The 14,996-nt window shown below is 45.3% G+C and overlaps 1 protein-coding gene across 15 annotated transcripts in view; it reads left to right on the top strand.

The window, feature by feature from the left end:
- LOC109854490 (nucleolysin TIAR) overlaps nt 1-14,996 on the top strand; it is a 455,086-nt gene that overhangs the window by 282,976 nt on the left and 157,114 nt on the right. Inside the window, exons 1-3 of one of the 15 annotated variants that reach the window (XM_020427613.1) lie at nt 5,418-5,498; nt 7,726-7,956; nt 8,687-9,373. The exons of 5 other annotated variants lie outside the window; for them this stretch is intronic. In XM_020427613.1, coding sequence (XP_020283202.1) covers nt 9,202-9,373 — 172 coding nt within the window. In that variant the 5' untranslated portion in view covers nt 5,418-5,498; nt 7,726-7,956; nt 8,687-9,201. 9 more of the 15 variants (XM_020427616.1, XM_020427614.1, XM_020427617.1 and 6 more) reach the window with 9 other exon arrangements.

The following is a 14,996-nucleotide window of genomic DNA, read 5'->3' as shown; positions in this document are numbered from 1 at the left end:
CAAATTTGAAACCGAAAGATCCCTAACTATAGGGAAACATATGAAGCTTTATACTTTTAAACTGCTCTCCTCTAAAATTTGCGTTTTGGAGTTACGGGATTATACGTAGGGAGTGACGATATAATACCACACATATGAGAAATGTCAGAAATAACGCATGAAAATCAAAACTCGAAACATAGCGAGAGGGAGGGAGTGGGAAAACACCACGTGACTTTACTTCAGTCGCGTTTTTAAAGACACGTGACTGAAAAATAAAGTCACGCGAAACACAATCCGAGAAACGTTCTAAGTCAGCGTTCGAGATAAAAGTGGCAGCAATCAATATCGAGAGAATCGATTGTGATTAGTTACACACGCTTCTTCTTCTGGTAGGATTATTTCTTCAATAAACAACCACGGCGAGAACTGTCCGATTTTTATTGAAACATTCTTGTCTTGAACAATTCGCGACGTCAGACAATTACAACAATTGAACGTGTAATTTCTTTTCCGCAACGACATATTTGCGTGATGTTATTTGCTTTTTTTTTTTTTTTATTTAGCAGAGAATTTTTTTCTCCGTCTCTCTCCTCGCGATAAACAGAAATTTATTTTGATTATCGGACGCGCAACTGAATCAACGAATAAATTGTCGCTTAATACAAAGGAATCCGTTTGTTTAATCCGGTCGGGGGACTGGCGTTTGGAGTTTCGGACCCTTTCGTTCGTCGCCGCGCCTTTTTCCAATTTCGTCGTCGGCGCCAACTTTTTCCATTTAGTTTTACCTTTTCCAATCGTCTCGTTCGCCTCAGAAGAAAACGCGGAGTATATTACAGAAACAAAACGAAATACGCGCTGAATACAACCGGTAAGCAGTAAGTTCTGTGGGCGCAGTAACCTGTTGAGTGTATTCGCGTAAGTGGTGAGTAGTGGATACGTATACGTGCGAAAGTCCGGGGGATGAAGTTTCTGGAGGAAATACAAGGGGGAGGTATGCGAGAAAGAGAGAGAGAGAGAGACACACACCGCGCCGCTCGTGAGAATTGTAACATACGAAACGGGAAACGGGAGTGTGTGTGTATATATTCGTGCCTAAGAATCCGAGAACAATACATCCGCGGAGAGTCGGCCTTGTAACGACTTCGGAAGACGTTTATGCAATCCGATATGAAGGGAAAGCAACTCCCCCTCGAGTGCAACTGGTGGTATAAAAAAAAAAAAAAAAAAAAGAAGGGGATGAAAAAAAATATACCGCACCGTAGAAATATTTTCAAACGCTGGGCGAGAACGAGAAAGAGAGAGAGAACAGAGAGACGGAATTCTTTCTCCGTCGCTATTGAAATCCGTCAAAGTTTCTGGGAAATTTTCCTTCCATTAAGAGTCGATGGAGTTCGTGGCGGTGAGACCGTTTGTACGTATAAGCGAAAAGAAAGTTGTGATTGCACGAACTCTCGTGTAAGCGGTTAATGTTTTTCCCGCGCGCGCGAGAAAATACACCGCGAAATCGACACGCCGACAATTTTTCAAGTTCAAAAAGCGACCGGACCCCGGTGGTCGGTCAATTTGTCAAGGAAATAATTGCAAACGAAAAAGTTTCTTTCTACGCGCGTAAATTTAAAAACTAGCAACAAAAAAAAACACTATCACGAGAAATATTTCGAACATTGGAAATTATTTACGAGATCTAATCTTTTTTTTTAACGCATCTTAGAATCTATATTTGAAAACATCGGGAATTGTATTGTTATATATTTTCACGTCGTCTAATGATTATTTTCTCAAACAAACGTCCGGTTTATTGGGATGGGATGGGCGTTTCATCCGAACTCGGATCAACAGCGTGAATTTTGCAAGTTAAAACGCGTTTCGCGCGGGCCGTGTATCGCATAAAGAGATTGTCTTGTTAACTACATAAGTGTCGAGTTGTGACTGGTAATATAATCAAGTTCAACCATTAGCCTATATTCGCCGTCTGTCCTCCGAGCCGATAAATGCATCTACGACATTAATTCGCGGTCTCATAGTCTTTCTAACGATCATTCGGCAATTAAATGCACCGTAACGCCAAGTGGCCCCATCCTCCCTCCTCCTCCTTCTCCTCCTCCTCTTTCCGAAAGTTTCGAGATACCTGATATCGATTCCGGATAATGGATATTAAAGATTGTATTTTACGAGCGAGAGCGCTTAGCGCGAGAACGATGCCGCGCGCGGCATAGATTAAATCGTTGATGTTGCGAGGATGATAACTCGGCCAAAAATTAACGCCGCGCGACGGACGGGGAAGGGAGAGGGGACACGTTTTGTTCGTTTGTGTGTTGAACACACGCGATCCCGGGGTTTCGGGCGCGATTTCACATTCGTCGTTTCGGAAAACCACGCCAGAGGACGAGGAGAAAGGGGATGATAAAATCCCGCCCCACATTTGTCTGATTGCTTCGTTTAAATATCCTTTGTACAGGCCGCGCACGAATGCGATCTGATCGCGCGTCTATATTTCGCGATCATAAATTACATCAACTCGCTAACGGCACACGCTTTGAAATTAGCGTTGTAACGTGGTCGAGCGTCGCGCACCGGGGAATAACAATGTCCCAGGCTCACGTGCGCTCACGTATAGTATATTTATATACGTGCATTGTGCGCATCTAATTTCGGAACAATGTTGACGTCATTTCCGTTTTCATTTAATCCGCTGATGACTATATGAGTTTGGACACTGCAGATCGTATATATTAATCACTATATGCATTCATAATCGCGGCGTTGTACTGCGACAAGCAAAATTATCATATATATATATATATATATATATATGTATATATATCTCCGCGAGCGCGAATAGAGAAGTCCATTTCGCCCGCGGGTCAACTGTGCGCGAGGAAACTGTGTTTAAGAATTTTTTACGTACCGTCTTTTTCGACTCTTGTCGAATTTTTGTGCGCATGCATGCGAAAAAAAAAAAAAAAAAAAAAAAAAAAAAGTGGCGTATTCCACTCGAAGCACGAGAGAAACGTGCAGTAAACTCGATAATACTCGCGTATTATCGTAGCATGTAGCTCCGCTCTGTCGTACACTCGCGCACGAAGGCCTTCCCCGGTGCGCCACGTTTGCACTTACACACGTAGCGATTTATTGCTCGAGCGTATAAGCGATTTTTCAGAATGAGAGAAAACAGTCAAAAAGGAATCTCCCCGTCGGGTTTCAATTTTCTGAAAATTTTTACCTCGACTGGTAATATCGCACTGTTAGTTTCAAGTTCGAGAGTTAATTGAAAGAGAACAAAAAAAAGAAAAAAAAGAAAAAAAGACAGAACTAACATTCAAGAGCGTAATGAGACCGTCCGGACTACAATTCGAAAGCCTATACAATAGATCTATCGCTTAGGGTCTCTAATTGCTTTTGCGTTTGTCCTTGGTTCTCCAAACGGACGTTCGATGTCACCTGTCGGTCACAATAGACGACTTCTCTATCTCTTCTCTATAACGCCTTGCAATTGTTTTTCCCGACTGTCGCAGACAGTCCAAGGAACAACCGATTCGCGAGACGTTTTCCGATGAAATCACCGCGTCGCGGTCAAATGTTTCACGGACGGAAGTGATGACAATGCGCGCGCGCGCGCGCGTGTGTGTGCGTGTGCGCGTGGCATTGTGTCGGTCGTTAAGCATTTGATACGGCCGCCACTTTCCTGTCCCGCTCCATTGTCGACGTTGTAACCAAGCCGGCGTCGTTTCTCTCGCGCGATACGATACGCGCCCGTCGGTCGCCTTGTGACGCACGAAGAAGCCGCGCGCGCTCTTAGGCGCGCGCGTTCTCAAAGCGGTCGGCTATAAGGCGAGGAGACCCGACGCGCGCGCGTTCGCCCCACGGCATAGAGATATGATAAAATGTAAAAAAAAAAAAACGAAATAAAGACAAGCGGAAACACACACACACACACACACACACACGCGCGGGAACAAAATTGAATCTCTTGTTCGCGAACAAGGCAAATACTTCGCGCGAAGTTGAGTTTTGGAATCCACTCGCGAGAATAATTCGGAGCAGAGAGAATACATATGTCTCGTTAAGATATTATTCTGTTTAAATTGCTAAACAAATTTGAGAGAGAGAGAGAGAAGACAGTGACATCGCACATTGCAAATATAAGTTTTTACATACTCATTCGCATTATTGTTACAAAAAACCCCGTTCGAGACGCGCGATTCTATGAATAGCGCGCCGGCTTCGAGCGAATTTGAATTTCTCGGTTACACGATAAGAATTATCTTATCACAAAGCATTTTTGTATTACACGGAAATTTTTTTACACATCGGGAAAAAAATGTTTTTTTTTCACGCGCGCGCCAACGGCTACTCGCGTCTAATATAAATTAGAAAAGTTTTGTTCAAAAATATCCAATGATTTTTCTATCTATCTATCTCTTTCTCTCTCTTTCTCTCTCTCTCTTTCATTCTCCGCTTTTTGTTAACATTCAACGTTGTAACACGTAGGAGAAAAGGCGACCTACATCGAGCGACAATTATATTGCGCAATGTCCATTGCTATTTCACTCCGATTTATATTCCTTGCAATTGTAATTGTACAACGAACTACATGGGATATGTAACGAAACTGTTTTGTCACGTTTTTTTTTTATTCTTTGTTCCTTTGTCGCCGAATAAAAATTAGAAGCGCGCTCGCGCTCGCGCGATTGGCTCGTCGCGATTACTTCGCTTGTATTTGCACACGGTGCACACAACGCGCGAGCGATAAGCGAGCGGACGAGGGCGTCTTCGACGATGGCCGGACGACAAGAGAGAGAGAGAGAGAGAAAGAGAGTTCGACGCGAACACCTACGCAGTTTACCTTCGACCGTTCTCGAACGAACGTTAAACGAATTGGCGAAATCACGTACAATACAGTCGCGTGCGAGTTTCTCGACGTGAATTTCAGTCCGCAATGAAGACCCCGGGACTTTCGCGCGGGCGTTTCGGCGGGTTCCACTCGATGGATAATCGATTCCGATAATTGCGCGGCGCGGCTAGCTCAAGCATGACCGTACGACGATGCCTATTGTTTGCAGAAGCGTCGGTTACAGTTGGTAATGATCAGCATATACGGCGCGCGCGCGCGTGTGGATCCAACGACGATGATTATTCGGGCGGATTGTGCGCGGCGGGAGAATGCATAGGGAATGCGCATAGAACGCATCCGCATAACCGGATATGAACGTATTAATTATTGAAGACGGAACGGGGACGGTCAACCGCGCGCGCGTCGCGCGGATATGTAAAAAAAAAAAAAAAAACAACAAAAAGAGAAACGCGTCGCGCGGAAACTGAATGCGCGCGGCGCACTCGCGCGGGATTATATTTTTGGAGAGGGGGGGGACTGCAATTACATTTTTTATACGGCAATCCGTTGCTGCGTCTGTCCGGCGCAACAGTTGCGCGAGCGCGCGCCCACAAAGCGCATCTACTATTCGGGGATCGGATTAATATTGCTTGTTTTGTTGCGGATATAACGCGGCGTCAAAGTAGAGACAAAATTGCTTTGTTGCGTGTCAAAGGCCGAGAGTGAAATAAAATATCGCTCGCTCGCGCGCGCGCGCGCGCTCCGTTAAAATGTTGTAATTCCCCGATAACGATTATTGTTTCGAAATCGCGCGCGTGTTATTGTCATTTTGCTTCAATGGACTTGAAAATCTCGTATCGCCGAGCATTTTTGACCGTGCGCGTAATCATCAAAACTCGTTAAAATAAACGTTACTTTTGTTGAAATATTGAAACGCAATTTATGAACTTAATTGTTCGCCCTCCCTCCCCCCGACGGAGAAAATTGCGGTGGGCGGGAGAGACTTCTCCGTTTAAAAAAAAAAAAATCAAAAGAAAACAAAAATAACGTCAGATTAAAGGCGCGGTTATATTTTAAAATACTGATTACGCACACTTACGTCCCGCGGTTAATCGGAGTTAAATACGGCGATAAATCCCCGTTGTGCGTGTTTGCGCGCAGCTTTTCCGAAATTTTCTATATGTGTGTGTGATAAATGCCGCGCATTTATAATCCTTCTCGGACAATTTTCCGAAATAAGCGCGGAGAGATAGAGAGATAGATAGATATATATTCAATGGGCTGCGCAATGTATAGGAACGCGAACGCGAATAAGTAACGTTAAACAAATGCAAGGCGGCGTATTAACAAATGCGGATTTATAGACGTTTGGCCTACCGCCAAGCTACTTAAAATTTCAACAATACAATTGTAACGCCTCGTGGAAATCAATACGGACGATATTCCTCATAATTCCGCACGAAATCCGCGCGTAATTCCAGCGACTCTGTCTCTCTCTTTCTCTCTGTCTCTCTTTTGGCGACGAGAAAGAGACAAAAAAAAATGAGGTTGAATTTATAAAAACGTTAGCACGCGAAATTACACATCGTCAACGCGAAGTAAATAAGTTAACCGAGCTTCCCGCATGCGGCGCACAATTATTTTTCACTATACGTAATGCAACCTATTATTATATCGTGATGATATATTTTTTTAGAACGTCGTTTTTCTCTCTCTTTTCGTTTGCGCTAAACACGGTCGCATTAAACGGGAGTTTAGTCACTTGAATGTTTAATAATCCGTCATCTATTTTGCAACGTCCGGCCATCGCACGCGATCTCGACATTGCGACACGCTGTGCGAAAACATTTATTTGCGAATAAATAATCGCTCGTGTGTAAATTATTATTTTTCTTTTTTTTTTTTTTTTCGCTCACCAACGCGCAATTACGCGCGTTATCGCCACCACCCCGCTGGTGGTCCGAGGAATTAATTCGCTCGTGAGGGTTTTTTTTTTGTTTTGTTTTCTAACATCTTTCTGAATATACGGCAATTTATTTAACGGCCGAAACTCTCCGGGACCGGGACGAAATTGACCGACTAAAGCGACCCGTTTTCGCCTATTGTTACGTAGCGCTCGTATCAAGTTTCCGGGAAGCACAAGCGCGGCGTGTGTGATAATATATCGCCGAGCGGCCGGGAGTTATTCCCATTGCCACACCAATATGAAGTCGGTGCGCCGGCCAATTAAAAACTCAACTCGAACGCGCGATTGTAACGTTTATTAAACGCGTTTCCTTGGCGCCGCGTGTGGAAAATTCAATTTCGTCGCGCGGCTTATAATAAAAACGGCCTGGACCCCACATCGGACCTTAACGCCGCTGTTGCGGGATAGATATCGTTGGAGCAAGAGAGAGGGGAACGTGAATTTCGAATCTGCAATCGAGAGTGCGGTCAAGTCCGTAAGTGCGGGCGTACGCATTTTTTTACACGGACTGTGACCGCGCGCGCAATCAGAGAGGCGCCCGTTGACTCGTGACGCTTCCGGTCCAGGCTTCCGGTCCGCGGAACCGCACCGTTTCCGTTCGACTGCCCAGCCCACCGATCGCGTCGTCGTGGGCTCAGCCAGCGTGGATCAGCGCGGCGAGAGAGTCTCCCAGTGTATTCGTGAAATCGGTCCCGGCGCTTCTCTCCTCTCGTTCGTCCGTTTCACGAACGTGAACGAGAGAGAGAGAGCTCTCTCTCGCAAGAACCGCGCGCAATACTTGCGCGCGCCCGAGATAATTAGTTTCCGAGAGTTGGTATTCGCGTCGCGGTTGTATATACGTTCCCCGCTATAGAGTCAAAACTGCCGCGCGCGTGTGATCTACGAGCGATATCGGTTATTTCGCCTCTACCTTTGACATGCAGAATTAATGATCGGTTGTCAGTGTCTTGAAAGCTGTGCTAATCAGCGCTTCGATGTAGCACGGCGGCGCTTCAAGCGCGATAACGAAATTATCGCCCAAGTTTTGAATGTTTCAACGCGAAAGCAGCAATATCGAGAGAATAGTATTGATTGTGTTGTGTGTAGAGAAAGCTGATATTATAACGTGATAATTAATTTAGCGTTATATATATAGCGCGCGCCCGCCCGCGAAACCTACGAGGCGCGATACGAGGTAAATGTCTCCCGATAATCGACGTTTGTTCAAGAAACAATTACAACGGATCCGACGGTTTGAGCAGACAATTGAAGCGCGCGGTGGAAAAATAATTTATGTGATTTTGTGATTAAAAAAAAAAACCAAAATAAAATAAACGATCGCAAAAATTATTGAACGAGGCAAAATGTCTCCAATTGACGGACGTTTATTCGAAAAATAATTTATACAACAAATCCAATAGTTAAGTAGACAATCGGTGCGAGTCACTTGATGCTCGCGGAAAAATAATAAACGAGATTTACCAATCGGGAAAAAATAAACAATCGAAAAACTCGAATCTCGTTTATTATTTTTTATTCTTCGTATTATTATTCCGTTCCCGATTGTCTACTTAACTATTGAGTTTCTCAAATCTAAGAAAAAAAAAACAAACAAATTGTAACCGGGACGGAATTGTTGTTAATTAACATTTACGTAATTAACCTTTTCGCTCCGGGACTGGTCCATATATGGACCAGCAAGGAAAGTGAACGTAATAGATGTTTATAAGGTCAATTTAATGCACTAAATTTAGGAAAAAAAATTGAAAAAAATCCTGGTTACTTCTTTGACCTTCAAAATTAACTTTGAAGGGGAGGGGGTAGCAGGTTATTATTAACTTTTTCAGCTAAAATGCGAGGTCAATTTTAAAGGAAAAATCCCCGGAGCGAAAAGGTTAATTTATAAATGGATTTCTCTAATACAGAAATGTCAGTTCATTGGGACGAGAGTTTACCTCTTGTGCGCTTAGAAAGTTCATTAAATAAATACGTCGCGTTTTTTTCTTCGCTCTTGTAATTTGCGGTGCGCGCGCGTGAAAAAAGAAAACGCGATCGTTCGCGATTTGTATTCAACGCCCAGAGGCCGCATTTTCTCTCCGAGCTTCTTCTCGCAAGATACTCCCGCATTATCCCTAACGAGAATGTGAAATCCATGTTACGGCGGGACGATAACAAATGATGCGCGCATCGCCTCCACACGTTCGCAGAACGGGAACGAGGAATTTATTATGAGGACACTCTTAAGATTGAGGATCGCACGATGATCCGCCGCGCGCTTCTTCTAATCTGATCCGAGATCCCGAGCGGGATAATTGCGACGGCGGTATAACGTTCGCTGAGAGATCGAAGAGAGGAGCGGCGGTGTAATCGGCGCTCCGTTCCCCTCCCCGAGGGGAGTTGCGGATGCGGCTGTGTGTATCTGCGGCCGTGATACGCGAAAATGGCGGTTGCGCCCGGTAAGAATAAATTGAAAATGGGCAGTGCGGACCGATACTACGGCGCTTATCTCATCTACGACGTGGCGAACTCATACCTCGCCGCCTTGCACGCCAAGATGCCTCCTCCGGTGGTCGTCACGCGAACCAACCCTCCGTCTCCCGTGCAGAACCCCCGTAAGTTTTCTCTCTTCGTACTTTCTCTTCTTCTCCGAACGTGTGTGACTGGGGGATGGGGGGGAGGAACGCGCTCCGGTAAAACGCGCGACGGCGATCGCGCAGGTGTTCGATTCCCTCGATTTTCCCGCGTCCCGGGAGCAATTAGATCTTTCCTCCCGGTCATTTTTTTTTTTTGGCGAACGTTTCAATTGTCATTCGCGCAAGAAAACGCGACACACACACGTGTGATGTAACCGCGCGGTGACGTCTCGCGAAAAAAAAAAACAAGCGACATCGCGCCGATTTCTTTTATCAATTTTTTTTTTTTAAGTTTTTAATCGCGCGCGCAAAGGTCATGTATGAGCATCGGATCAATAAATAAATGTTAGCTCGCGGTTGACTCCGTCGAAATAAATCATATGCAAATCGGACCGAGCAGAAGACACGTTCCGACACGTCAGTTATGAGATATTAGGTGCTGGATACAGAAATAGCCAAATCGTTGTCCATCGTTCCCGAGATATAAGAGCCCGTTCGGATGGTTAATGGCGGGATCTTTCCGGTTGCATGTTTCGAACCTATTAGAGAGAACCGACACACGTAGAATAAAACAAAGAAAAGAAAAAAAAAGAAAGAAAAAGAAATACGGGAATAGATTAGATAGATGTGTGTATAAAATAAAAGAAAAAAAATACGAGAGAAAGAGAGAGATTCACGGTTTCAACAACAACGATCTTGTTAACGCTATCAAGACAATTTAGCGGGCGCGGGTATCGCTTTGTGTGCGCCGTAACGTTACACGTGTAATTTTTTATTCTCACCGCCCGATTGTTTCCGCGCCGAGAGAGAATACGCGGCGGCGACGACGCGACGCCCGTAATTTCGACAAATTTATTTACGCGCATTGCATTACGCGCGTCACATAAGCCGAGATATATATATATATAAAATTATGAGGAACTGGGTTACATTCTGGGATTACAATATTCTTAATTGCGTTAGTGTGACGCGAGAATGCGCAGCTCGTAAACGCGCGAGGCGTCGCCGCCGCCGTCGCCGCCGTCGCCGCAGCCGCGCAGTTTCCGGACCCGCGCGTAGATTGTATCCTGCATTTTTAACCGCGAGATAGATAAAATCTAAATACACACACACGGCAAACACACAATACAGAGCCGCTTGCGCGGCGGTGTGTTTTGAAAAATTCGAATCAATTTCGCGGGAACCGCTGCCGCGTCGCACACACACACACACGGGGCCGCAACTAAACAGTCGCCTTCCCTAAGCCCGTTTTCCGCACAAACGACTTTTAAGGCAATATCGATAACATTAAATATTCACTACCCAAATACGTCCAAAGCTGATGTCTTATTCAGAGAAATAGCGCGGCGTAACAGCGCGCGCGCGTGCGCGCGGTTGTACATTATATTCTCAAAATGGGGCATAACCGTAACCTACGGCGATGCGTTTAGTAAACTGTTTTCAATAGCATCCCCCTCCGGTATTACTACGCGATATCGCGGAACACACCGATGTTTAGTAACGCAATTCCGACGTAGATGTAAAATCGCATTTATGTTTATTTGAGTAACCAGATCGCTTGCTTGCTTGCTTGCTTGCTTGCTGGTTTTGTTTGTTTGTTTGTTTGTTGTTTGTTTGTCTGTCGATGAGCTCGTGTGTCCACGCCACGGTATTTGCGTTAGTTGCTAATATAAACTTGTCTTCACATTATTGTCTCGCGCGCGCAATGATACGCAACTCGCGCGCCGACTGATATTTCTTTTTTTTTTTTCTTCTTCTTTTTTTTTCTTTCACCCCCTTCTTGACATCCACCCTTGTCGAGCGATACCCGACGAGCGGGGAGACACCGATAATACGCCGACAAACTCAATAATACATCAACATCCGAGATCGACATCTCGAGGCGGCACTTTACTCTCCCCCCCCCTCCCTTCCTAAACCGCTCCGCTCCGTGACACCTGCTTTCGCGCCCTTGTCATATTTTATTTCCTTCCCTTTCCCTTTACTTCCAACATTCACAGCCAAGCAAGGAAGTAAGAAGGCACGAGCGCCAGGGAAGGGTGGGAAGGGTGGGAAACACCCTATGAGACGGGATAGCGTGTCTGTTTTGATTTATAAGAATTCGCCACGAACCCCTAACCTACCTTTCTAAGTCTGGCCTCACCCCCACGAGCTCTCATAGATCGAGCTAGATCAACCCCCCCCCCCCGTTCCCTCTCCCAACCCTTCGACCTATCTCGCGCGTGAATAATAGGCAGATACCCCGCTAGCCCATCGCTCCCAACCTTGCCGCGATTTTCTCTCCCCCTCCTCCCCTCGTGTCCTCTATCTCTTTCTCGCTTTTTCTCGCGCCCTCCCGCTCTCTTCCCCCTTCTCCTCCCCCCCCGTCTCTTTCTCTTTTTTCATTCGTCTCTATCGCGTCCCGATCGCGCGCCGATCGTTCTTCTCGCGAACGACGGACGAGCTTCATCTCGTCGCTGGTCAATGAAACGATCTATCAACGTTTGCGCCAGAACAAGAACTGTTACAAAACATTAGCGAGTCATGAAAGATTTTTGCATCGCCCGGTTTTCGCGAGGGTATACACGGATCGGGGACACGTCATCAATCTTTTTACTTCTCGCGCGCGCGCGCGCGCGCAAGCGGGTTCGGGGTCCGGTTCTCGCCGACCGGAGAGATGAGTCGTGATAACGCGACGGGACGAGCGCTAATTTGCAGACGTCGCGCTCTCACATTGACAAATAGAAAGTAGTATCGTTTCGACGACGTTGTATTTTTTTTTTTTCGTTTTTCTTTTCCGCCCATTTTCACGGGAATCGCGCTGTTGTTGTTGCGCGTTTGTTCGATTCGCGCGAAGATCTTGTTGCGGCGGGAAGAAAAAAAAACAAACAAACAAACTAATCGAGAGTTCCGCTCTTTGACAATCTTCTCCGCTCGACGAAAATGCCGTGCGATAATTTTATCGCGTGTCGCGATACGCATTATGCAAACTGTAATAGAGTCGCGTGCAGGAGCAATTTACGTTACTGTGAAATTAATCAATTTTTATTTCTGTTGAAAAAAAAAAAAGAAAGAGATTTTGCAGCGCGATCCGCCGCGTGTGCAACGTCGAACGTTGGCGGCGCGCGTTGAAGAACCGGAAGCGAAATGTCTGCGAACTTTTTCAATACACGCGTTCGGCGACCTACTTATTTTTGCTCAATGGGAGTTTTTCAACAGCAACACACACCCTGTCGGCTCTAATCTACTTGTAATTGTTATACGTTCCCCGTGAAAAGGCCTACCACCCCGTCGTCGATTGTCATAAAAGTGATGACTCTCCATGTCGGTTCATTGACTCGCGCTAAAAGAGAGAATATAACATCGGTGTGTTATAAACAAAACTCCGTGTTGCAAAATATTTCTGTCTCGAAACCAAAAAAAAAAAATGAACCCGCAATAGTCTTCGCGCCCAAAAAAGCAACCAAAAAAAGCAAAAGTCGCCAACGGTATAAAATATTTTTTTACCAAAAACTTACAAATATTGTAAAAAGTACCGTCGACCGGCTTCGATCCTTCGTGTTAAATTAATTTTCATCAGGTCACAATATATTTATATGAAGAAAAAAGCTTGCGGTTTTTTTTTAGAAAAAACAAATGTTTCAATTGTTTCTGGCTGTTCTTGTATTTTCGAATTTTCGCTGACGGGGAGCGTCCGCGAGCGTTTGAATTTCAAATCTCTCTGCGACAAAGAGAAACATGTATCACGTTAACGTCTTGCAATTTGGCTCGCGCTTGTCGTTGGAAAACTTATTTGAAAATTGTCGCGAGCTTATTTCTTATGCTTATATTTATCTCTCGTGTGTATTTCTCAACTTAAATATTTGGAGGGATTTTAGATAAAACACACACGCGCGCGTACAAAGATACGTGAAACTATAGGACACGTAGGTGTGTAATTCGATGTTGAAATAGTGTTAAATGCAAATATCTTTGCCGGACGTACACGAATTTCTCACGTTCGCTGCTTCGCGAAATCTCATGAAACATGCTCTGTGTACCGGGCGCTATTCAAGCCGGGCGAAATGCATCGTAAGTGCTGCCATACGCTTAATTATTCAGGGGCGCGTTCGTATAATTATTGTAGAGAAATTTCTGCGATATCTCGCGTACCATCGTTACTCTCGTGTCGCCGCCGCGAGACTCTCTCTCTCTCTCTCTCTTTCTCTCTTTCTCTCTCTCTCTCTGCCATCGGTGTGTCATACGTTCCGAACGTGCAATTTTTTTTCCGCATTATTCCCACACGAACGCCGGCGAGGTTGCGCCGATCGATTCCGCGCGTATGTAGTACTTACAGCTCTTTCTCTCTCTCTCTCTCTCTCTCTCTCTCTTTCTCTCTCTCTCGAGTTCGAGCTCGCCGAGGTTTGAAACGCAAAATGCAACGCGACACTTGAAAAGACACGTGCATTTTATGCGCGCATTGTATTCGCAAAAATCTGAACATCTTTGCGCTTTGTCCAATTAAACACGACGACAGGTGACGATGCGATAATTTCGATTTCGTTAAAATTCTGTTTTTTTTTTTTTTTTATCATTCCGTCGAACGGATATATAAGTTTTCGTCGGGTTAACTTTGGCGCAACGCGACGTTCAAAATTTATTAATCTCGCTCTCACGTTCATCGACGAAAAATTAGTCAAAATCTATTTCGCGTTGGTTTGTCGCGACGCGTAACGTTTGGGGATTGATAAAGTTGCCAACACACAGCGACCAGCAAGCATTTGTCAATTTCGAATGCATTTCGAATTACCGATAGTAACATGAATCAATACCCATTACACGTCACATCTGCGCGCGTGTCTGTGTGTGTGTGTGTGTGCGTTTGTGCAGAATCCGTGCGCGCATCCAGAACGTTGCGTGTGTGTGTGTGTGTGTCTGCGCCCTTATCTAAATTAAAATAGAAAACTCAACACAGCGCTCGTAAAGTAGCTCTGATTACAGAAACAATACCTTGTTAATCTCCCGCCAGCGATCTGCCAATCGCTTCTGCAGATGGGAATCGGCGCGATTCTGGCCGCGCGACGAAAGCTTATATACGCGCTAAATAATTTCGCGCACACGCGTAGAGAGACGGAAAATTGTATATCGTACGTACAAACTCTCTATTGATTTTCACATTTCGGAACGCGCGTTGATTTTCATATTTCTTGGACGATATTATTATTACGGGAAAACGCGCGCTCGATATGCGCGCATATATTTCAAAACAAGTTTTGCGCGCATTCATTTCGCGCGTTTCCAAAACGCGCGGATAGAACACGGGCGCGGAAACTTCCGGAAAATTATTGCGGCCGAACCAGCAAGGGCCCCCCGGATTTGCTCTCTGTGTGCGCGCGAGCGCGCGGGCGCGTTCTGTGTGTTTTAAAATAACAATCCAATTTCCGTGCGGGAACATTTTATACACATACTCGCGGATATTTGTGAGGTCAAGCCCGAATTACTCCCACGAGGAAGACCCCCTAGGTTGCCTCCTCAAAATTGCTTTGCATAACGTGTTTGTGTATGTGTGTGTGTGTGTATGTGCGCGCGCGTGCACACGTACGTGTAAGATACAAGAGATTCTCTCCGGACATACAAAAAAAAA

This window comes from Pseudomyrmex gracilis, unplaced genomic scaffold, assembly GCF_002006095.1.
Source record: "Pseudomyrmex gracilis isolate BER0280 unplaced genomic scaffold, ASM200609v1 scaffold_68, whole genome shotgun sequence".
In the NCBI taxonomy this organism is placed as follows: Eukaryota; Metazoa; Arthropoda; class Insecta; order Hymenoptera; family Formicidae; genus Pseudomyrmex; species Pseudomyrmex gracilis.
The sequence above is the reverse complement of the archived record's forward strand: the minus strand, read 5'-3'. Positions and strand labels throughout refer to the sequence as shown.